This window comes from Alligator mississippiensis, chromosome 5 (genome assembly GCF_030867095.1).
Source record: "Alligator mississippiensis isolate rAllMis1 chromosome 5, rAllMis1, whole genome shotgun sequence".
Lineage (NCBI taxonomy): Eukaryota > Metazoa > Chordata > Crocodylia > Alligatoridae > Alligator > Alligator mississippiensis.
In genome coordinates, this window is record NC_081828.1 from 185422857 (window position 1) to 185445649 (window position 22793).

Genomic DNA, 22793 nt, shown 5'->3' on the forward strand with positions numbered 1-22793 from the left:
ATCAGTTGAGGAAGAGGAATTGTGCCTTTGTAGAGCCAAATTCACTGTTCAATCTGACCTTTTCAGAAGGCATCAGTGATAGCTGCCATGCATATGTATCCCTCTGATCTAAGGGTGACATGCTACACTGATAAGTATATATGTATTCATTCTGTTTATTGTAGATTCGTTCTGTGGAATTTTGACAAGATTACCTTTGCAACTCCCAAATTAGTCAGAATGATTTTCCTGGGAGACTTCAGTGTGCATATCAGGAAAGATTTTTCAACCTGGTATCATTTATTGGGCATTACAGCACTGCAAAGGCAAGTGCCAGTGGCTATGGGTTTCTGTAGTTGTGTACTTGGCATGAGTTGGTAATTCCGTGTGCATGTTTTTTGACAAGCAGGTAAGAAGAATGCATCATGAATGCATCTGCCATCCCATCAGTAGTGCCTGATTGGCTGCATCAGGGATCACAAGCCACTGGATCCAGCCCATGGAGGTGGGGGACTTTGGCATCACCAGGGCCTGGCACCTAGGAGCTGTGCCTATGCCACAGTTGGGCAGAGAGGGGGAGGAGTGCAGCAGGGAGAATTGGTAGCAAGGGAAAGTGGAGGCAGCCAGGTAGGAGCACCAGCTGGCCTTAGTCCTAAACCAGGTTGTTCCAGCTCCAAAAAGTTGCTGATCAATGAACTTTGTCTTTGTTTAACAGAAAGACTTTAATGTCATGATTCATATCATACAAAAAGCTGACTGATGCCCAGGCCACTGAGTAATTCACTCAAAGCTAGGAAATGGAAACAAAAGTCCTGAATTGGCATCACTCTGCCTGTACTGCCTGGTCTGACTCCTCCTGAGCAGCAGCTGGACGTGGGGGCTAGGCTGGGCAGGGCAGGGCAGGGATTAGCCAGGGGGCAGGGGCAGTATCTTAGATTTCCTTAAAAATGATATGGTCACCCTATTGAAAGCTAACTTTGAAAATTTAGCCTAAGTATTTCAGCGTCACAGCCATGAATATTGATCTGCTGAATTGCAAACAGGTTTGTACAGGGTTATATGGAAAGCTGACATCTGCTTTCTCTGGTAAGGACATGTATGGTAGGATGTAGGGTAACATTAGGATTTTTTTTCCCACATACTGAAATCAACCACAGCAATTGGCAGGTCTGGAGGACATGTTACAGTTTTGCTTTTTATGTGTTCAGGCAAGAATTTTGGAGATGAGGGAATTTGACAACCACTGATGGATTAAGGCTCAGGGATTAAGTCTCCAATCCAAAGGTTCGGCAGTGATCTGGTTGTTACAGCTTTGTTGGGTTGGCCATGTTGCTTACATGGCCAGTGTGTAAATGTCTAAGTAGCTCCTGTTTGTAGCACAGCAAAAATAAAGCCATCCAAAAATGTGTGCTGTACAATTACTGAAGTTCCATCTTGTTCCAGGCCAGATACAAAGTGATTATTGGGAATCTTTGGCTTCAGGGCAGATAGTGATGGTATCTGTGTGAAATGAGAGGTATTGACCTCTTCAAGCTGTGACACATTGCCAGTTTGCAAGAAAGCACACTAGGTTTAAGAAACAGTAGAAGTCTCAGACCATACGTGTACCACAGGACTATGAATGGCATTGCGGGGAAAGTGGCTGAATCATTTTTTTGCAAAATTGACTTAATGAGTTATATGCACAATCCTCATATGTACTAGAAAACCTCTGACAGCTGGATGGATTGGCATTATGTTTCCTAGCTTGTCCTTTCTGAATCCAGGGGACTGACAAATAACAGTTGGTCTAACAAATAAATTGGTGCACATGCTCTTAGTCTGAGTTCTCAATTATTTTTTTTAATTTTTATTTTTTTTTAAGAATCTGGAAAGTCCATGTAAAAAGCTAATTTAGAACATCATCAAGAATGCAGAATGAAGTGCTGACAAGTTAGAAAATGCCAAATTTAAGTTAGAGTTTGGAGCTTTAATTCTGTGCCCTTCGGAATATTTAAGTACATGATCACATGCTAATTTTTTTTTACAGAACCCCTGCCTGATTCAGTGCACAGCTTGTACACTGGATAAGGTAGGGACGTTGTAATAAATAAGGCTATTTGTCTGTGGATTCTTGTACTCTTACCTTTTTTCTATGCTTGTTGCTATCCAGTGTCTTCCATGGGATTGGCCTCTGTGCCTCCTAACAGTTCAGTGAGTCTTTATTGTCCTGACAAGTTATTCAGCTGCTGACAAAACATAAGAAAAAGACATATCTGAGAGGTCAATGTCAGAGGTGGGTTTGTACCACCTAAGACTTGTGTATATTCTGTGTTTTACGGGTTAATCCCCTGGGTCTATTTGTCACTGCTGTCTAGTTTTCATCTGATTGCAAGTTACTATATAGTACATGTCATACTGCTGTCTTTCCTTTTTTCCATTATAATGCAGTTTTTTCCTTATAACTTTTTGGTGAGAATTTTTCTTATGATTATTGTTAAATTTTAGGAATCTACTTTCGCTGACAGTGATTCGCATTTGGACATTGGTGTTAAAAGGATTTACCTATGTTACATTGACCGAATATTTGTTCCTCTCTAAGTTTAGACAATTCTTCATACTTGGTAGTTTATATCTGATGTTTATGATCATCCATTTTAGATTTGCAGAGATTCTGGTTTTGTTTTATTCAGGTCAGTGTACCTGGTTGTTTAAAATAGGGTTTCAGATTAACTCCATTATAACAATTTCATTACAATATTATAAGATATTTTAATAGCATAATAATTCCATCATAATATTATAACACAAAATAAATTATGTATTGTGTATAATAAAGAATTGATAAATTATTGCATTGATGAATTAGTATGTTTATAATGTAATTATTGTTATATTGTCAAAGAGCTTTAATAATATTTCATAGATTGTAAGGGGCTGGAAGGGACCTTGGAAGATCATTGGGTCCAGCCCCCCTGAACCAGGCAGGAAAAACAAGTGGGGTCAGGTGACCCCAGTGAGGTGACCGTCCAGTCTCCTCTTGAAGATTTCCAGGGTAGATGATTGCACCACCTCTGGAGGGAGTTTATTCCACAGTCTGGACACCCTGACTGTGAAGGAGTTTTTCCTTTTACCCATATAAAAGGTAAATTGGTTAAACAGTTAAATGGTAATCATATTTATTCTGTCTAACATTTACCTCCCTGCTCAGTGCTGCCCTCTACTGGGGGAGCGGCTCTGGGAGCAGCTGCCCAGGAGGCTGCGTGGATCTGGCCTGCAGCACTTCCCTGCTGCACAGTAGCTATCAGTTACCTGGGGGAACAGAGCTGGGCAAAGATGCGCAGCGGAGTCATCAGGGCTTATATTGGAGCAAGCACAGTGGTGGGGCTACTATTGGGTGTCACAGGGGTGGGCTGCGTGGAGCCAGGTGCCCTCCCATCCCCCCAAAGCACCCACGGGGGCTCCCATCTGTTGGGACAGCTGTGCCACACCCAGGCAGCACCTCTCTTCTGCCTGCCTGCCTGCCTACCCCCTGGACTCTGGCAGCTGTTGCTTGGCAAGGACCCATATAGGGGATGGATGTGCCACACAGGATCACTCCTGAGGCATCTACCTGTGGGCTAAGTGCCCTCTGCTAGGAGTTGGGGCACCAGGGCAAGCCCTCAGCCAAGCAGGAATAGCATGGTGCCGGCCCAGCTGTTAGCTGCATCTGGACAGGGAAGGAACTGCTCACTTGCTGTCAACTCTGCCGTGCAATTTTGCCTGGCTTTGCTACCTTGGGTAACTGTTAGTTACCTCTGATGCAGCAGCTGTGTGATGTTGCAGCCCAGATCCCTGCTGCCTCCCAGGCAGCCCCTGCTGGAGCTGCTTCCCTGACAGCAGGCAGCACCAAGCCGAGGATCCCACCAGACCCCGTCTCTTGTTGCCCCGTGCTGCTACAGGCTTCACCAAGTGGAGCCTGCTGTGGCCACGGACTTCAGTCCCAGCTGGTGACAGAATTGACTGCAGTCCCACATGTCACCGTCAGCCCTGGCTCCCTGTACCACCCTGCCCCTCTTCTATGGGACCACTGGGCCTTTTAACCAATATCATTAGAAAAAGTTAAATAGGTAGTTTTCTAAATGATATTTACATCCCTAGAAATAAATTTACTGCAGAAAGAGAGGTGGATTGTATCTACTAGCTTCTTAATTATATAAAAGGCCCACAGAGTTTTTCCTTGTAATACTTTACTGATTTCAGGATATGTCCCATCTTTATGTCTGCTCTCTAGAGTTAGTTCTATTTTATTCTCTTTTACTAGTTTTGGCAGTTCTTTATTATTTTTTTAGTTAACCTGTAGAGTCCATGTATTACATGGTGCTGCTAGATGTTTCTTCTGCGTGATTGGCCAGATTTTCAAAATACGTATTTTATTGCATGTTGACAGTGTGCGGGCACTATTTGTGTATTATCCTCAGTAGGCATCATTAATTTAATACAGCTTTGAAATAGCTGAAGATGTAACTTGTAGAACTTACATGGCAGACTATCTTGCCTCCACTCAGGGTGGGGAGAATGATGCATTTGCTTCCATGTCAGCCTTCTTTTCTCTCTTCTGTATGCTGCCTACCTAACATCCTTTTTCTGGCTTCCTACTGTGCTTCCTTAAACAGCAAAGCAGCTGGTAGAGATAAGGAAAAGAGAACAACGTGGTTGCAACACCACCCCATTTGGCTTGAATGTGGGGAAAACTTTGCTTTGCTTCCCTCCCCTGCACAGTCCCTCTTGGATAAGGAAAGAGAAGCTGAATAATGTCATATTCCTCTCTTTCATTCCCTGATGAGGTTTTGTCACTGAGCATCAGAGAGAGAATGGTACTCCAGAGCTCCATTTCTCACAATAGTTAACTTTTTTAAGGAAAGAAAGGGTGTCCCATTTTTCTGTATCTTCTGTTTTGTCCAGTGGCACTGGATCAGTACAGTAGCTGGATTAAGGAAAAATTGTAGCTTCATTCCAGGTGAAAACTATAGATCTCAACTATTTTGAAGGTATGTAGTTCTTCACTGAACTCTTGAAATGGAACCTTTATTCATCAGCCCTTAGTAAAGAAGAATCAGCTATGAAGAGCAATGGTATAACTGTCATTTATCCTAGAACTGAAACAACCATATTGTTCAAATGTAGACAAAACATAAGATTTCAGTGGGCACGTCTACAGGTGTGCTTTAATGCACATTAGTCTATTTTAACATACAACAAAAGTGTCACAAAGTGTCACAAAAAACTTGTTAATGTGCATTAATGAATAGGTAGATGTGCCCAGTGAGTGTTAAGTGAGACAGGCATTTGGTGGCAAGGATTTTTTTTAAGGGATTCATTTTAAAATTACTTTAAACTAATTAATGCATTAGTCTGTTGCAACTTACTCTTCTAAGAAAATAATAGCTATTCTATACCAACACTACATGTTATATAGTGCAGAAAGTGCAGAACAACTTCTATAATTGAAAGGGCCAGGGAAGCCTATGCATCATTTTTTAAGCTGTTAAAATTGTCAGAGGTGAAATTCACTACTAACTGCACACCATTTAAGCCCCACTTTAAATGCATCATTATTAATTTCTTTGTGGGGTTTTCTCAAGCACTTACCTGAGCATTAGCGCTTCAAATATTAACTTAACATCACAATTCCTTGGGAATTAAGTTAATATTTTTTATGTTTGCATGCAGAGAACTGAAGCACAGACTCACTAATGTCAGGAATAAGCTGATATGAGTGCCTGGTTAAGTCTGTGGCCTTTTAAAAAATAATTTAACATTTTTTACTACTTTATTTATGCAGAACTCAGCTCTTGTTAACTTCAGTTGTAGCTATGAGTTCTCAGTTCTTCTGCAGATCCAATCCTAGATATCTCAAGTAGAATAAGAAAATCACCTTGCTCATGCTGTAGCTCATTTTCTGACCTTTACAGCAAATGAAAAAAAGTGGGAGAAATAGTGTGGGATCTTGTAATTAAAGTGTGTGTCATAATGGGTATGCATAGACATGCCAAATTAAGGTAACACGGGCAACCTTAATTATAACACCTGATTTTGCAACCGTAGCACTTTCAGTGGAGTATTTGTAAGAAACTTTGTAGGTTTTCAGAAAGCAAATTAAAAAAAAAAAAGTAAAGCGGAGTCATATTGAGTAAAGTACAGTTCATCAGTAAGGTTAGTAGCTTTGAGTGAAGAGCCTTGATTTTAGCCTTTGAGCTTTTAGGTGATGGCAATAGTGGTTGTCCTCTTCTGTGGAAGCCAGCCATTAACAAGAGATAAGGCACAGTTTTTGCTTGTAGATTTTGGAAATACTTGCTGACAAATGAGTGCTGAGACTTAGACATCTGTGAGTGAGTTTCAGGTTGTGGGTGTAGTGCACTCACTCATTTAATACAGCACAAACTGTGCCTGTTTCTTTTTTCACCACCATGTAAGTATGTTCCTTGGCCTGTCTGGATTCTAGGCAGGCAACTTGCTCTTACTCCTTGCTACCTTGTCACCAGCAGGAGGAGAACGAAGGGCATAGGAGAGGAAGTTGCTTGCTTTTAGTTCCTGTAAATGTTATCGCAGCAGCTCTTGGCTATGGGAGCAGCAATTTAAGAGAAAGTTCTGCTTTGTTCCAGCTCAACCCTGAAGGGAATTTCTCAGCCCTTATAATCTTAAAGAGAATTTAACTGTGCAGTCTAAAATGTTTGTAGGCTCTTACCAGGACCAAACTTGAGCAGATTTTCATGGGCTCAATATATCTCTGCCAGAAAGTTGTTTTACTTGCTAAATTTCAAGATTTTACTCCAAAACATAGAGATGCTAGAGTTTCTCAACAGTTGCATATGTTTTTTTAATTTGGGCAAAACATTGTATTTTCTCTGGACAGTTTTTGTTGTAACTGTGTAAAGTTGAATACTTTAGGTAAGATAGGAGTGGAAAGTTGTAGTGTGAACAGTTAGCTTAGCATTATTATAAGCAATTGAAAACATAGGAGCTTTTGATTAAGTATATTGGTTCTCTTTACTTATGAAGTATATTTATATCAGGGTTTCAAACGTATGGACTGCTGAGCTACCAGCAGGCTACTGGAAGTTGCGGGCTTGGCTAAGGGGTATGGTCTGCTGCAGATGGACATGGTCATTTGGTGGTGGGGGGCAAGGGAGAGCTGTTCTGACAGTCCCAATCATCTGCAGCTGCTTGGCCCACTGCCACTGTTGCTATTATAGTTGCTGGACCCAGGGACCAGGACAAGCCTTGCAGTCTGGATCCAACCTGGGTCTAGGGTGAGTTGGTTACCCTGGTTTTATATGGTGGTTGAAATAGGTTACCTGTCTTATACCCAGGATAATCATCACCTGTACAAACTGAAGTTAAGAATTAAATATAGCATCCTTACAGTCATCACTGTATCATCCATTACAATAGAGAGCTTCTGTGGCCCGATAATAATGAGGGAAATTATTCTGAAGAAAGCAGCTGATATTTCTTTACCTGTTCCTAAGTTTGGCAAATGGTATGGGTATGTACTAGGAGAGTAAGAACCGGTTATCTCAGGATGGTCCTTGATGCTGTTTTATCGTTGAGAACTCAGAATGCTTGCTGATGTCTTAAAGCTTGTCTTTTGACATGAAAACAAGGATTTTAACTCCAAAATAGCTTTATTAATTCAAAGTTTCTGGTGCAATTAATGTAATTTTTTCCTGGCTTGTCTTCAGACTTAATGGCTAAAATAGGATGCATACAATGTACAAAGAGCCAGGTGGATCCCTGGAGGAGAATCGGTGCCTGTTGTGAATTAAGTGTTAATATTTTGGCTGATCTGAATGTCTAATGGTAGGTCAATACACTGCCATATGGGAGAATCAGATGTCAGGTCCTGAACTCTGTCCTCAGTTTTTTGGTCTTATGAGGATGAGGGTACTTAACCGGAAAGGGAATGTCTCATCTCATTCTATAGTGACCCCTTCTGGCTGATGAGGGAGTGGTATTGACTGGTTTAGACAAGCATTCAGATGTACCTGCTGCTGTCATAATAGGGGAATTTGTGCTTTCTAAGGCAGCTAAAAGTACAAAATAATGACTTCCCTCCCAAACTAACCAAAATATTTTTATCTCATCTAATCATATATTAACTTCAAGATGCTTGCATGAGTTGATGATACCAAGAAGCTGCTATATTAATAAGGTTTTCAGTATGGATTTAACTTTTTGTTTCTTATTCAAAAGCTCTTTTAATTAGTTGCTGGTTATTCCCAGGCAAATTTAGGGGAAAATCTCATTTCTTCTCATTCATTACGACGGAGGATTTTGGGGTGGGTGTGAGGGAGAGTAGTGAGGAGGAGGAATTTACAGCCAGAGGGAAAATTCTTTGTAACATGTGACTCAGCTAGAAGAACAAAGGAATCATAGTTGCAAGTAATCTAGCATTCAGTCCAATTAAAATCTTGACAGTTTATATTTTCTTTTTATTTCAGTAAGATTGACTTTATATCTACATATGAACGTACAGCTAGATTGAAAAGCAGTTGCATGATTTTGCACACTCTTGCATGCTGAGACAACTGCATCTATGCTTCTGTCTAGCAGTAAATGCTTTTTGCCTTCAAGCTGAAGCTTATTTAGCTTGGCTTATCTGGTGCTGCTGTAGCAACCATCAGTCTCCAGGCAACTGAGGCACATTGACCTCTTCGTTGAACTGAGTGTAGCACTACTTCAGTTTAGCTGCCTGAGACAATAGTATAATGGTGGTGAATGTGAAAAATGTGATATTTTCTAGAATGTATGCAGTGAGAGGATACAAAAATATTTAGGTGAAACTGAATGAATAGGTATGACTTTTAAAAGATTGCAACTATCTATAGTGAATCCTTTGTTACAAGCTGCAGAATTCATTGTTGATGCAAAGTCCTTATAGGCCATGTATAAAATGTAGTGTTTTGAAATCATCCTTCAAAGAGCAATAATTCTTTTAACTCTTATTTTAGATGTTTGCTTCATCATTTGAATAAAAGTATTAGGTTTTATTTAGAATATAAAGTTGGATGTCTGTCAATAAACAACTCATTAATGATAACAAATATTTTGAAATTGTAGATTCATTATGGAATTGGAATTTTTTTAGTGATTATTTGTAGTATTACCGCTTCTCTAAATTCATATTTTAGAATGTCCATATTAAGAAAATAAAACACTAAAAATATAATATTGATAGCAGTTAATTTTAATCAAAATCTACTGTCTGTTGCCAGTCAGGATGAAGAATGAATTTGAAATTCTTGATCTGTAGGTTTTTGGACTTGGGAAAGACAGACTCATATGTTTGATAATAAATTCATCAACTATACAAAGCAGATACAGGTCAACAGCCATGAATATGGTCAGGTGTAAAGAATATGGAAACAAACAGTATAAAGGTATCTATATTATTATGCTAAATGAAGGTTCAGTTTTATTTCCTTGTGAGGGAGATGGTGAAACCCCAGAATCTGGTGCCTTTAAGTCCTCATTTTGAAGAACTGTGAAAGTTATACTTCTAAAGAGCTTGCACCCTCTTATGATATTCCTTCATTCCATGTTTTATAGTTAATTTGCCAATTTGTAAAATAATTAGATTTGAATTAGTGAATAATTTACAGAATATCCAGCTTAGTTAACACAGAAAAGATCAGTAAGCCAATAATACGGTTGAGAGTATAGCTGTTTCACTTTACTGGAAGATACACCTTCTACCCTTGTGGTTTTTAATGATTTGATGTGCCCTTGTTGTACAGTGGGCAGAGGTATAAATTAGTTTCCGTAGGTGTGCCATTAATTTTTCATTTTGCCTTTCAAATCCCACTGTGTTTCCCAGTTGCATTCATTCTTGCTTTTTTTAGAGAGTATTTGAGTGCTTTTGTTTGAAGGGTAGGTTTTTTTCATTTAATTGAAGGATTTATGCTTGCATTTAATCAAAACAATTGATTTCTCTAAAACTAGTATTTGATTATGTTTTTTATAGATAGCATCTTCATCACAGTTATGGTTACTTTAGTTGCTTGCTTTTTCTGTGCTGTTAACAAAAGAATTAATGTAGTAATTTAATTATTTAAAACCATAATAAAGGGATTTTTTATAATTTGTAAATAACTAAAAATATCTTATGGCTTTTACATATCAATTTGTTCATTAATAGACTATCCTCCTTGGTTGAGAAGTTGCTTTTTTCACTTTTAAGTTAGCATGGGACTTCTTCCTTGGTTCTTCCATTTTTATTTGTCTGATATATTTTGGTGGTATTATTTAGATTTGTTTTATTATAAACAATTCGTGAAAAGGGTTTTTTAAAATCATAAGGATAGTTCAGTTTAATAAAAGTATAGCACTCTCATTGATAGAAAACTTTCAGGGTTTTGAAGTATTTGGTTTAAAGGGGTCATTTTTTCAGAATATTCTTTTCAGAGAAGGAATAATTGAAAAGGCCCATGGTAGATGTTTGGTTTTTGCTAACATAAAGCTAATAGTGGATGAAGTGGGATTTACTGTAGGAAGTACAATATGCTGTTCCCACTTTCAGTCACTGGTAGTGCTGCAGTCTTTTCACTGAAGAATCTGCTAGATTATTTTAAATTTTATGATGAAAACGACATTAACATAAAAAGAAATGACAAAGACAGATGAAAGCATTGGTGATGCTTAAATAGGTGGTTCTGTTGAAAAGATAATTCAGAGATGCAGGTTGAGATATCATATTTATATCCTGTCTTACTGTGTATACTTGAAATGCTGATATGGTGCCAGTGGGAAAGAAATGCTGAAACATTTATCTTTATTGAGCATTTATTTTGATTTTTGATTACACCTGTATTTCGTGGCTATCAGGAAAGTACTAGAAAGTATGCGTATTTTTCCATAGGAAGCTAAAGTTTAGATTGTTCCTGAACAGCATATTCCTGTCTTGAGTTAAGGGGAATTGTATGCAGCTAGTGCCCAAGAAGGAATTCTGCTGGCTCAGCTACTTTCTCCTGGTTTTCCCTGTCAGTGTGTGCTGCTGCAGCAGCATTTTTACCACCCTTTAAATGGTCTAACAAAAGTGTATATAGCACAGGTGCCAGTATTTGGAGGGGAGAATGATATTTTGCAACAAGGCTTCCACTCCTTGTACAACTTTAGATAGTACTTCATGGGAGTTGAGGTGGTGAGGGTCTTTTGTGCACTCTTTCCTTCCTCTCCACTCCCTAAGATAGCCAACCATTATCTGACTCCAACTATGTAACTGAAATTTGTAAAATGGCAGGGCTAGACATTCTCACAGATACAGTTTAATTTCTTTTTCTAAATTTCTCATAATTACTCTTGCATAATTAAAGACAGGAAGGTTTGCACTTCACAGAAAAAGTGTTTGATATTTTTGAGTTCAGATTGTGTACATCATTCATAGATATTTTTATTGCATTATGATCTTAGTTATTACTAAATTAATTTTCATCACAATATAGCTTTTTATTTTAATTTTGACTTAGCTATTAATATTGCATTTGTTATAAGCAGCATTTACCATTGATTTATACTATATTGTCAGTTTCCAAGATGACTGTATTCTTCTTCCTTAACTACAGATCTTCATTCTGCAAAACGGATCAGTTATTTGAAAAATATCCGATCATATCCTGTCATTTTTTAAAACATGCTTAATGCTTAAACAGATTACGTCTGCAATTTTTCATTGTTGTGTGCTTTAAAAACCCTACACCAAGTTTGGTGTAGCTTATTTGTAGAAATACTTTGTTATGAAATTAGTGTTGTATGGTCACCTGAATTGTTTTTAATTCATATAAACAGCAACAGGAGTTGAACTTCTGAGGTTATTGGTGCTTTCTGTCAAAGAACTTGCATTGAAATATGAGCAAACTAATAGCATTCCTAAATATTACAGCTTAAACTGTATCAATTTGTTGTATGTAGTTGAGGGGTGCAGGCAACTTAAAACAGAAGTAAGACTATATTTTTATTTTAAATGAAGATAACATTTGAGATATATTTCTGGACTCAAGTAAGCAATGAAATGCTTTTCCATTTACTTTAAAGAATCATCATAATATTTTTGGTTCTAAAGTACTAGCAATGATTTTTTTCCAGTCAAAAAGGAAGAGATTTATTGATTAGATATTAACTGATTAAGAAGCAGTCTTGGAACTGGTTGTTCAGCTCATCCATGTTGTCCTATCATGAATGAAGGAGAGTTCAGTAATGGTTTAACTACAATTAAATCCCTCCCCTTTCTTTATGGAAACTCAACTGTAGGCATTTCAGCATTAGCCTAAACAATGGTTTTGAATATGTTAAGCCCCTAACAATTAGGGAGCAGTTTGGGGCATTGAATAATGTCGAATGATGCAATTGAACCTGACAGCTTCAACAGTCAGCCTACTCATGGGACCTGAAAGTTGTTCACACTTGGTTTCATCTCTCATCACACGCTGAGTATTAAAACCTTACTGGTGTGGAGCTGAGACAGAAATGGGGCCTGTTATCAGAAAATATTTCATAGCATAAAACTTGAAAGGATCAGGGGAATATGCACTCTCCTGGGGACTCAAATTTTTAAAACCCTTCTAATGTAAATATTGTTGTTCTATTCTCTTTGACTTCGTTGGCAGCTGTTTATAACTTTATTTTAAAGAGAGAAACTTTTTTCCTGGAATATCAACTTAGTCCAATCATGACAGTTAATATTTTTTTGTAAATTTTGCAAATGTTAATTCTATTTATGCAAAATAATGTAATTTTTACATTATTCTGAAGCAATATAAATGTTGTAACATTTCACAAAGTATATATTTTGTTCACATATAATTGTTCTACTTGAATAATTATCAACAAAACTAAAAGATATATATGGTTAACCTTTATATGATAAATACATTAGATGGTCAGTCAAAATGTCCATCATTTTGTAGTAGTCAGCTGTTTTTTGAATTATAGTGAAATAGCTAGCTTTATTGTGTGTAGCTTGGTTGCTTTATTGATTTTCCTATATGAAAACAAATACTGCATACTTCCAGTTGGACCTAATTTTTCCAGTTGGAATCCTTTTGAGGAAGATGTCTGTATTTATATACAATGAATGAATGAATGAATGAATTTAAAATTTTTATTTATCTCTTTTATTAGAATTTGTACAAGTACATTTTAGTTGTGTTGCATGTAGGCTGTTAAATAGGATCAGCTGAAATATAGAATACTACAGCTTTAAAAATGCTGCATTTGAGAACAAGTTTCAATCTGGTGACCTTAATGTGTATTGACAGGATGATTGCGCATTTTTAATAAATGCTTGCTACAGCCTGTTTCAACTGTGAGTGAAACATGAAGCTCCTGTTTCACCTTTAAATAATGCAGTACTCTAATACCTTCCTTACTTTCCTGTCAGATGTAGTTGTCATATACATAGTCATGTTTTTCAAATCCATATTCATGCCACTTTTTGTCCTCATTGAAAGAATACACTTCTAAGTTTTTAAATTTACCTCCAGCTACTTGAGCAATTTTGTTAATGTGACTTTTTTCCTTAGAGAGTTGAATTAGGTATGTGATGTGACTAGGAATTCTGTAGTTATAGCTTACGTCACAGGAAGCCTTAAATATTTAAAATGTAAACAGGGCTATACACTTAGGCAGTGAACCACCACTTGTGAAAATCCTCACATTTTTAAATATTGCTTAAATTATGCCAACCCTTTTGATCTAGTATGTCAGCCCACTTAGCAAACATTAATTTCTTTGATGTCTTTGTTTTGTGCTTTGATGGTTCCTCAAGAGAGACTTGCTACTCCTTTCAAGATACTTAGATAATTTTAACTAAATTCATCTAGATCTACTTATGAAAATCTCTGTGCTTGTTTCAGTTAACTAAACAAACTGTCCTTGCTGGTTATTGCAGTTCTGCGCTAAGGTATACACTTCATTATAACCTCAGACATACAAAGTTTCATGGTTTTTATTAATCTCCCTGTGAATTATATAACAGTACGAGGAAATAAATTCAGTCTGCCATAGAAGTCAGCCTCACAGTCTTAAAAAAGGTGGTGCTTTAAACTTCCTAAACTTAAAAACCAATACAACATCAATTGCGTTTACTAAAGGGCAGAAATGCATTCACATAACTTATACCTGCTGCAATTAAATTTAAAGTTAATGGTGTTTTACTTCCTTGTTCTTAATTTATAAAATAGGGGGTAGAGACAGTATTTAGTTAAGTTTCTGTTTGTTAAAGTTTTCTTAGTGGAAGGATTTAAACAGAGATTTTTCACTATTATTTCTTTGAGAAAAAAAGAATTTAAAGGTTACTAGCAACTAATAATAGTTGAGTTGGAGTCATGCTATAGGTGTTTATTGAGGAAAACAGCAGGAGCTGTTCAGTGTTGCCTGCCTTCATCAGTAAGTGTCACTGTACTTATGTGCTACATTTCAGGGCTGTGTTGGCATAAACAGGTAAAAGAAAAGACCTACAGTATTTTAAATGCTATATGACTTATTCACATTCATTCCAGCAGAAATATAATGTAATTGTGTAGATACTGAAACAAGGGTCAGATTTTACATTCCTAGTGAAAGTGTGTATTTAGGGCTGTATGTTCTGGTATCTGTTGAAATGACAATTGAAACAAAACATTTTCTTATATAATTTCCTATTTCTTTAAGCTGTGGTCATTCTAACATTTTATGTAACAATAGAAAAATTTAAATGCAAGTATTCAACATGATTTTGCATTAGTATACAGTAAGTATAGCACATTGAAAACAGTTGTATGAATTTATAAAAGTCCATTAATCAAATTTAATATGTTGGCAAGAAGCCAAAACTTAATGGTAGTGTATGATTTTTTCCAGAGACACAGTTTGTAGTCTATAATATTTTTCTTGTAATAACCAGTATGTTTCTCTTGTCTCTTGTGTGCAGTTATACATGTCAAAATGTCCTGCAACTTGAGTTCTTTGCTGTTCACCTTTTTTTTGGTATTTCAAAAAATAAGCATTTTTTCTTCTGAAACTCTTGTTGACATGTTTCTAAAATGTTCATATTAAGGGTATTATGTATATAATCTCACAGGTTGTTTAACTGTTTTTCTGTAAGCATAAGAGCACAGACATAAAATCTGTTTTTTCATTCTGAAAGTGTTTTAATGGAAGGCGAATGCAAAATCTTCCATCAGTGGCAGCACTTCGTGTGTGTGTGATAGTGTGTTTCCAAAATTCTGTACTTAAGGCAGATTTGTTCTTCGAAAGGGAGAAAGATATGCAGCCAAGGAAGAAGGTATTTTTATTGCATTGGATTATGCAAGATTTTGGCCAGCCTCCTTAGCTTCATCTGTTTAAGGGTTCATTTTCACTTGTTTGGCACAAGTCCCAGCAAAGACCTTCAGAATTGTGGTTAGCAACATGAATGAACACAAACTTTGGACGAGCTCTTCAGTAAGTAGAGCTGGCCTACTGCCAAAAATACAGTTCCTTATATGGGGTCAGGGCAAAGCTGTGATTCGTTGAGCCCTGTATTGTATAGAAAACATACTTGTAATGGCTGTTTGCTTTCTTTAAAATAAAACAAAACAAAACAAAAAAACCACCAGGCTTCCAAGTCTATCAAAATAGGAAGTAACAAAATACTGTGCAGGTTTTACTAATGACAGACTAGAGCAAAGGAAATATGGCTCTGCGTATTTAAACTATAGAGCTGAAAGTTGGACCTTTTGACCTCCACAGCCGGCTTGTGATGTAAGGAACCCAAGCATTTGTGAGACATCTGTTGTCTACCTGCCCTTATTTTGTAAATGGTTTAATAAGATTAAATAATTAGTAAGATAACCACATGGTCGCCATGTTATTAAGTCCTAGCATTGATTGCATACTTCGGAATTGTAAGCAAGTCCGTACATCCTCCTATATGCCCATCACTTAAAGTTTCCAGTGAAACATTTTTAACATATTTGTACAGTACATTTTTTTTAATATTGGCTTTTTGCTTAACAATATGAAAGAAAATTATAAAATACATTTTAAACTTCAGTATGTTCAGAGTTGTTGTGTTCAGAGGTGCTGTGTTACCCTTTTCTCAATTTGATTTGAAAATCACTAGTGAAATTTAAAATAGTAATTAATTGTTAGTTATTTTTATAGAAAAATACATAACTTATTAGGAATCCTGCCTTCAAATATTTTAAGAGATTTTCTTCCAGACGTTGTTTTAAGGATTTTAGTTTAATTGTTGTCTTACAGGCAAACAGTCTACCTGGATCTTCCCTCAGTCTGCCTTCATCCCACATGTATGGCAATAGACTGAATCCTAATTCATCAATGGCAGCACTTATAGCTCAGTCTGAAAACAGTCAAGCAGGTAAGCTTGCTAGAACTGTTCCAAACCTCTGCCTGTTTTCCTGACTTTAAATTTTTCGAATAAGATTGCTGTTTTTATTTCTGAACTCTTGCTTCAGGATTTAGTTAGTAAACCACTGTATACAGTTGTTACATGTTGGAAATTAAATTCTTTGTTGTACTGCAAAATAGCTATGCATTTTTTACTGTCTGAAATGTAAATGTTTAAGCAGAGCCATCAGCAGGCAGGAATGCAACAATGTCTCTTGTGACTTTTGTGATTGATGTGTTCAGTTCTCAGCTCTTTGCAATGAAAGTAACATAGCTTTGGGTTTTGTCGTGAATAGTTTAAACCTTTATTTGCATAATTCATGAAATTGTATTACACCCAACTTTGCATGAAAGAGATCCTGTTAGAAAACTTCTACAGTGTTTAATAATCCTGTGAATATTTACCAATTGACATTTTGTAACATTGGTCTCTTCTGCAGTTTTAATGAGGCACTGGATTTGCTTTGTTTCATTCCATCCTTAAGGATTTGTTGACATGTCCTAGTAGTCATGCCCGTTTGGGGGAAGGGAATGAGTTTAGCAGTTTACCAAGAATGGATCAGTCATGTCTTTGCCCTCTAAGAGGTCAGAGGTGACTTGACTCAGAATAGGGGGAGGGCAACCTTGAAGGGGGCAGATAGGGTTATTTTATTGAGAGGCCATAGGGAAAATAACCCTTTTCAGTCCTTCCCAGCAAAACGTTTCTGTATATTTAATGAGGGCTTTTTGTTTGTTTTTTTTACTACCTTTTAGCAAGAATCTTTCCTATGCTTTTCTTTATCATCAGTAGCAATGTATGAAGTAAACAGCTTAATAATATATTTTCAGTGTATCTTTAGAACAATGTGTAACTGTTAGTTGTGGTGGTAAGTTAATACATTGTATATTTTATGAGTCGTCTTGGGATGCAAAGTGTTAAAAAAAATACAAAGCATCAGGATTTGCTGTGATAAGCATACAGATTAGCTGTCCACAGCTGTGATTCATTACTTTCACCGTAGAAATTAAAAGTGGCTGAGGGGAGGGTGCTGCAAATGCAAACCACGCTTCTGTGCTGTAAAACTGAAAAGAATAAAAGAAGTGAACATAATCCATGGCCTGCAACACCCACAGAAATGTGTAAGGACAACACCTTACATGCTACAGTTCAGCAATTTTAAACTAGCTACATGTTCAGTCTTCAGTAGTAACTGCAGGTAGTGGTTAAAGTTTAATATATTTTATAATATCTACAGCAGCTTTTAAAACTCTTATCTAATAAGAGTCCCTTTATCAGCTGTGAAATATTTACACTGCAGATCAAGATCTTGGAGATAATAGCCGCAGCCTTGGCAGGGGAGGTTCACCCAGAGGAAGTCTCTCACCACGGTAAGCATTATTTACATTGCAGAGTGCAAGCAAAGGAACCGTTTTAAGATTTGGAAACTTCTTTATCTTTTATCAGTAGTGCATGTTTGTTAAGACTCTAAAGAATTATGTAGATAATTTGTGCATCCAAGCAGTTAAAAACTCTTCTTAAATTTACTGAAATAGTAATGAATTGGTTTGTACATTGAAAGAATGGCTTTAGGAGGAAACTTGAAAGTGACCTGTTTATTTTTATTCTTATGTGATATTAGCTTTTCTGTATACCTGTTTTTGCTAGTATAATTCATATTCTACCCTCCCCTTTCCCTTCCCCCCACAAAAATTCCTGATTACAAAATTATGGTAATTTGACTTTTAAGGAAAATAAAAGCCAAATTATATTTAGGAACATATATTTTTATATAAAAGGAAAAATGTATCAAATTTGTTCCCAAAAATCACATTTTATTTTCTTGTGAATGTGATTGCTGTATTGAAATTTGATACCAAAATCCTCTGGCTAGAATTGCGTGTCCATATCATATTTGTAAGTGTTGCTGTTAACATGTTTTTAAATAATAGTATTTGAACATTTTTTGTAATAGTGGAATTTTTTAAGTATTTTAATTGAGATGGAACATTGTGTGGTGTTGGTTTTTTTAAGTTTAAATGTACTTGTTTTGGATACATTTCTGTATGAGTTTTCTTGTCTTAAAGATGCTGTTGTGCTCCTTACTTGGGGGCTGACATCACTGGGAATTTTGCTCAGGATTGCAGAATACATCTCTTGAGTTCGTTATAATGCTAGAACATTGTAACTCTATTCTACTGTTACAGTCTAAGGGACTGTTGTAGAAAGTTATAGTAAATAAAACTTAGTCATGTCCATTTCTATACTGTTGGGTGCTGTTACATTTCCTTGCGTACACAGGTAATCTGTGAAGCAAATGTGATTAACATTATGAAATGATTTTAAGGGTGCTTACACACACAATTCCGAGAGAAATAAATGGAAACCATATCCATTTTCACTTCTGAAAACTAGGCCATTAGATTATTAGTTTATATGTGCTTCTGTCCAAAAAAAAACAAAGTTAAAAGAGCATTATCAAGATTGCAGGATAAAGTAATCAATAGTTAGGATTTGTCAGAACCTAACTGTACCTAATTCAGCCCCATTATGTGTATACACTGTGGGACGATAATTATATCTCATATCGCTTCTATTTTATGTGTTTTTTATCTGGATTTTACATGGCTCACAGTAACCCAGAACTCTAATATAAGTTTAGCCCCAGTGTAGACAGACTCTGGGGTATTTAGATGCTTAAATCCAAAATTTCCATTGAGCATGCGTGAACTGTGAATTTTTTTTTTTTACAGAGGCTCCTTATTTGGCTAAATTGCACAGGTATTTCACAGGGGGTGGCAAAAGGGACATGCTTGATACGTAACCACCATGAGCCACATTTCAAGTTCCTGCTTCAACACATAGTGGCACTAGAGCTTTCCAAAGAAAGGGTTGTCAAAATGTTTTAACTAGGGAAAATAAGTTTTGCGGTTTTTAGGTGATATTAAAAAAACTAGAAAAAACCCTTAAAAAAGACGTTCAACTTGGAAAATTGTCAACTGATTAAATTTGGCAACCAGCAATTTTAGCTACTTACCCTGCCTAAATAAAGAGCTATATAACCGTTATCTATTTAATGTATTTTCTATCAGCTGATCCGTTTCTCCTGGGACTGTTTATAACATTGAAATCCTGAGCAACTCTGTATAGTTGCTGTTCATTAAAAAGACAATATAAAAATTCATTTAACTCCGCAAAATGTGGCATTCCATAGCACCCCCCATCCATCCCACAAAGTTACACTAGTATGAGATGCAGAATTTATTATATATAAAATTTGCAGAATTAAATACATGACAGGTTTTTGCATACGTTTTACAATTATTAGTTTTTTATATTTTTCTCTCCCTTTATGCTGTGCCATACATAGTTTGACTCTCAACTAAATAATCTATTTACAGGAAATTATTTGAGTCTTAAAACATTTTTTATTTAAATAGAGTGGTATAGAAATATTTTTTGGAACTTATTTAGGGTGATGTGTGTAATTCACGTAAGAGTTGTGTAGTCATTCAGGATTCCTAGCAATATTATATTTATGCTATGCTTCAATAAGTGTATCTGTTTAGACTTGCACACACGTATATAACCAAACATCATAAAGATAAATATTGGTGTGCATAGCACATAAATTAATTTCCTTTTGCCAAGGAATCTCTACTTTTTCCAAGGATAAAGCACATTTTAAATCTAAAAACCAGAACATTATTTACACTAAAAATTGTATGAAATAGTTTTGAACATTTCTGTATGTTCCTGTATAAATGGAGTTAGGCTAAGAAAGTAAACAATTACACTCTGACCTTACAAGAAATTAAGAAGCAATTATGGAAGAGGGTGAGAAGCAAGTTATAAAACTGTGTATTCATAGAATGAGGTAAGGGCTTCTGTTTTCAGTGATGCACAGTACAGAGCTTTCTAATCCTGTCATCTTGTCTAGAAAATATTAGTGCAGCATAATGTTTTGTTTGTTTAAGTAGGGGATTCTATACAAAGTAGCCACTTCCCATCATTTCAGATAACTGATACTGTTAAGATACTGTCCTCACAGAACTGAAGTAATTTTGGGACTAAACCCTGTTTTGTTTTGGTTAATGAACCACATATTAAATGAGCATGTATACATATAAGAGAGATACCATATATATACACATTTTCAGTTTGCTGATTATTTTTTTTTCTCTTAATTGTTAAAACAAATCTCTATCTTTTAATCATCATTCCTTTCACTTGTATCAGATACCAGACAAGCTGGGAGCACATCCAGTGTTTGAGTAATTGGTGTCTGGATAATTGACTCTACTGTACTTCATAGTGACTTTTGAGACTGGTTTTGGCCTACCTTCCCTATGTCTTATACATGCTATTGAGCTGTCATCTCTTGTTACTGCACTGCCAAGAGTGATGTCTAACTGTTGTTGTCCATTTTGAGGAGCAACCTGTACAAATCTACAAAACTATTGGATTATCATCTGAATGTTTCCTTAAAAATTACCTGTGCTGTTGTTTAGGTATCTAATGTACAGTGACCACTGCTTGTTACACCAATCATAATTGACTGTCTGATCCTTGTGTCTATCCACCTGTTTTCCTTTGTCTTTATTTGGAACTTAAGAGCTTTTTCGTGTCTGTTTTTATTGGACCTAAAACAGTTGAGCCCTGATCCTCAATTGGGGCCCATTGTTGCTGCCACAATATAAATAAGTAATAAGTGAGGACCTGAGCCATAGATTATTAAACTAAAAAGGATACTAGTTCACTGCAGTGGGCTTGGATCTGACTCTCTCAATGAAGCATAGAGCCATGTGCTTTAATTATGGAGTTAACAAGATACTTTGAGAAACTGTTCTGTTTGCTTATTACTTATTTTACCTTTTCTGATGAGGAAGAAGTCCTTGAAATAGTGTTTAAGGGGTAGATAGACCCTATAACAACCCTCTGCAGAGTGGTGGGTTTTCCTTGAATGAGACAGAGCCTATGGAACGTGCAATATATGTTCATTCAAAGGCAGTATATTAATGCATATGGCAAAGGGGCAAAGTAAGGTTTGGATAGACAGTCTGAATTTTGTTAATTTGAACTTTTGAGTACTTCTTTAATGGTCCTGTTTTAATGAATTAATACTTCTCAGTCACTCAAAAATGTTTACATGGATTTTGGAGCTAATCAAACAACAGAATTAGGTTGGACCTATATACTCCAAGTTTCATTATTGCAGTAATTTTAATCTGGGTTCATATTTTATTTTCCAGGTTTGTCTAGATCTTTTAGTTCCCTATTTCTTGCTCTAGAAATTTGTGCTATACAAATGAGGGCAATACTCTTTGTCATCTAATTATTACATTAGTTTGCCTGAGCAAATTTTGAAGCTGAAGTATTTTGGTCTTTTGTTAAATTCTGGATAATGAGAAAACAGTGATTTTTTTATTTTTAACTTAGTGTAGAAAGTTGTGGGTGGTAGGTGCTAGGGGCCAACATAAGGTAAGAAATTTTATCAACCCTTGGTTAAGTAGTTATTTTTCCATCCTTTAAACATGTAAATTGCAATGTTTCCAACAGATCGCCTGTAAGCAGCTTACAGATTCGCTATGATCAGTTGGGGAACAGTAGTGTGGAAAACTTGCCCCCAGTAGCTGCCAGCATAGAACAACTTTTGGAGCGGCAGTGGAGTGAAGGACAACAATTTTTATTAGAGCAGGGCACCCCAAGTGACAGTAAGTATTTACATTTTCTCATATTACTATTTTGTTGTTGGACAGCATTATGAATAAACTGTCACTCAGTGGTTGTCTAAGGTTTTATAATGACTTATTTTTCATTTTATGCTGCATATATTACTTCTGCATATATTATTCACCTAAGCTCTGATGCAGCACTTTCCTTCAATTTCCAAGCACTTCATGAAAGAGGTCAGTATCATTATCCCCATTTTATAGATGGTGGCTCTGAGGCACAGAGGAAGTGACATACCCAAGATTACCCAACAGGTCATTTGCAAGGAAATTAGCCCAAGTCTTTCAAATCTCAGGCCTGTGCTCTACTTACTAGGCCATACTGCCATGAATGTTAAATACTTGGTTATTGTAAAGGCAAAACTCAGTTCTGCTTCATATTACGGGATGCCAGATGACAAATTGAGACATTTCTTTCAGAGGTTTATTTCTTATACGTTAAATGTAAGCTACCCACTTCCATTGTTGTGAGAAACAATGGCATATTTTACAAAGATTGTGCAGGCCCCCTGCATCACCTTTGTTTGTATTTCATTTATATTCTACATTCCTTAGGAAATTCCCATTTTGAGTTAATGATTGTATTTTCAAGAGTTGTTGGACAAAATGAAATAGCTGAAAAATAAAAGATGACAAAGATTAAATGAAAAAATAGATTTTTTAATTGACGTTATTAATAAACAGCAATAGATCAATAGCATCAAATTTGTTTAAATAGT

General features: G+C 36.2%; 1 protein-coding gene across 8 annotated transcripts in view; it reads left to right on the top strand.

The window, feature by feature from the left end:
- MLLT10 (MLLT10 histone lysine methyltransferase DOT1L cofactor) overlaps positions 1-22793 on the top strand; it is a 250625-nt gene that overhangs the window by 205728 nt on the left and 22104 nt on the right. For all 8 annotated transcript variants that reach the window (XM_059729065.1, XM_059729064.1, XM_019497622.2 and 5 more), the window contains 3 exons: positions 16219-16336; positions 17664-17733; positions 21902-22056. In XM_059729065.1, the coding sequence (XP_059585048.1) occupies positions 16219-16336; positions 17664-17733; positions 21902-22056 (343 nt within the window). The remainder of the gene's footprint in view (positions 1-16218; positions 16337-17663; positions 17734-21901; positions 22057-22793) is intronic.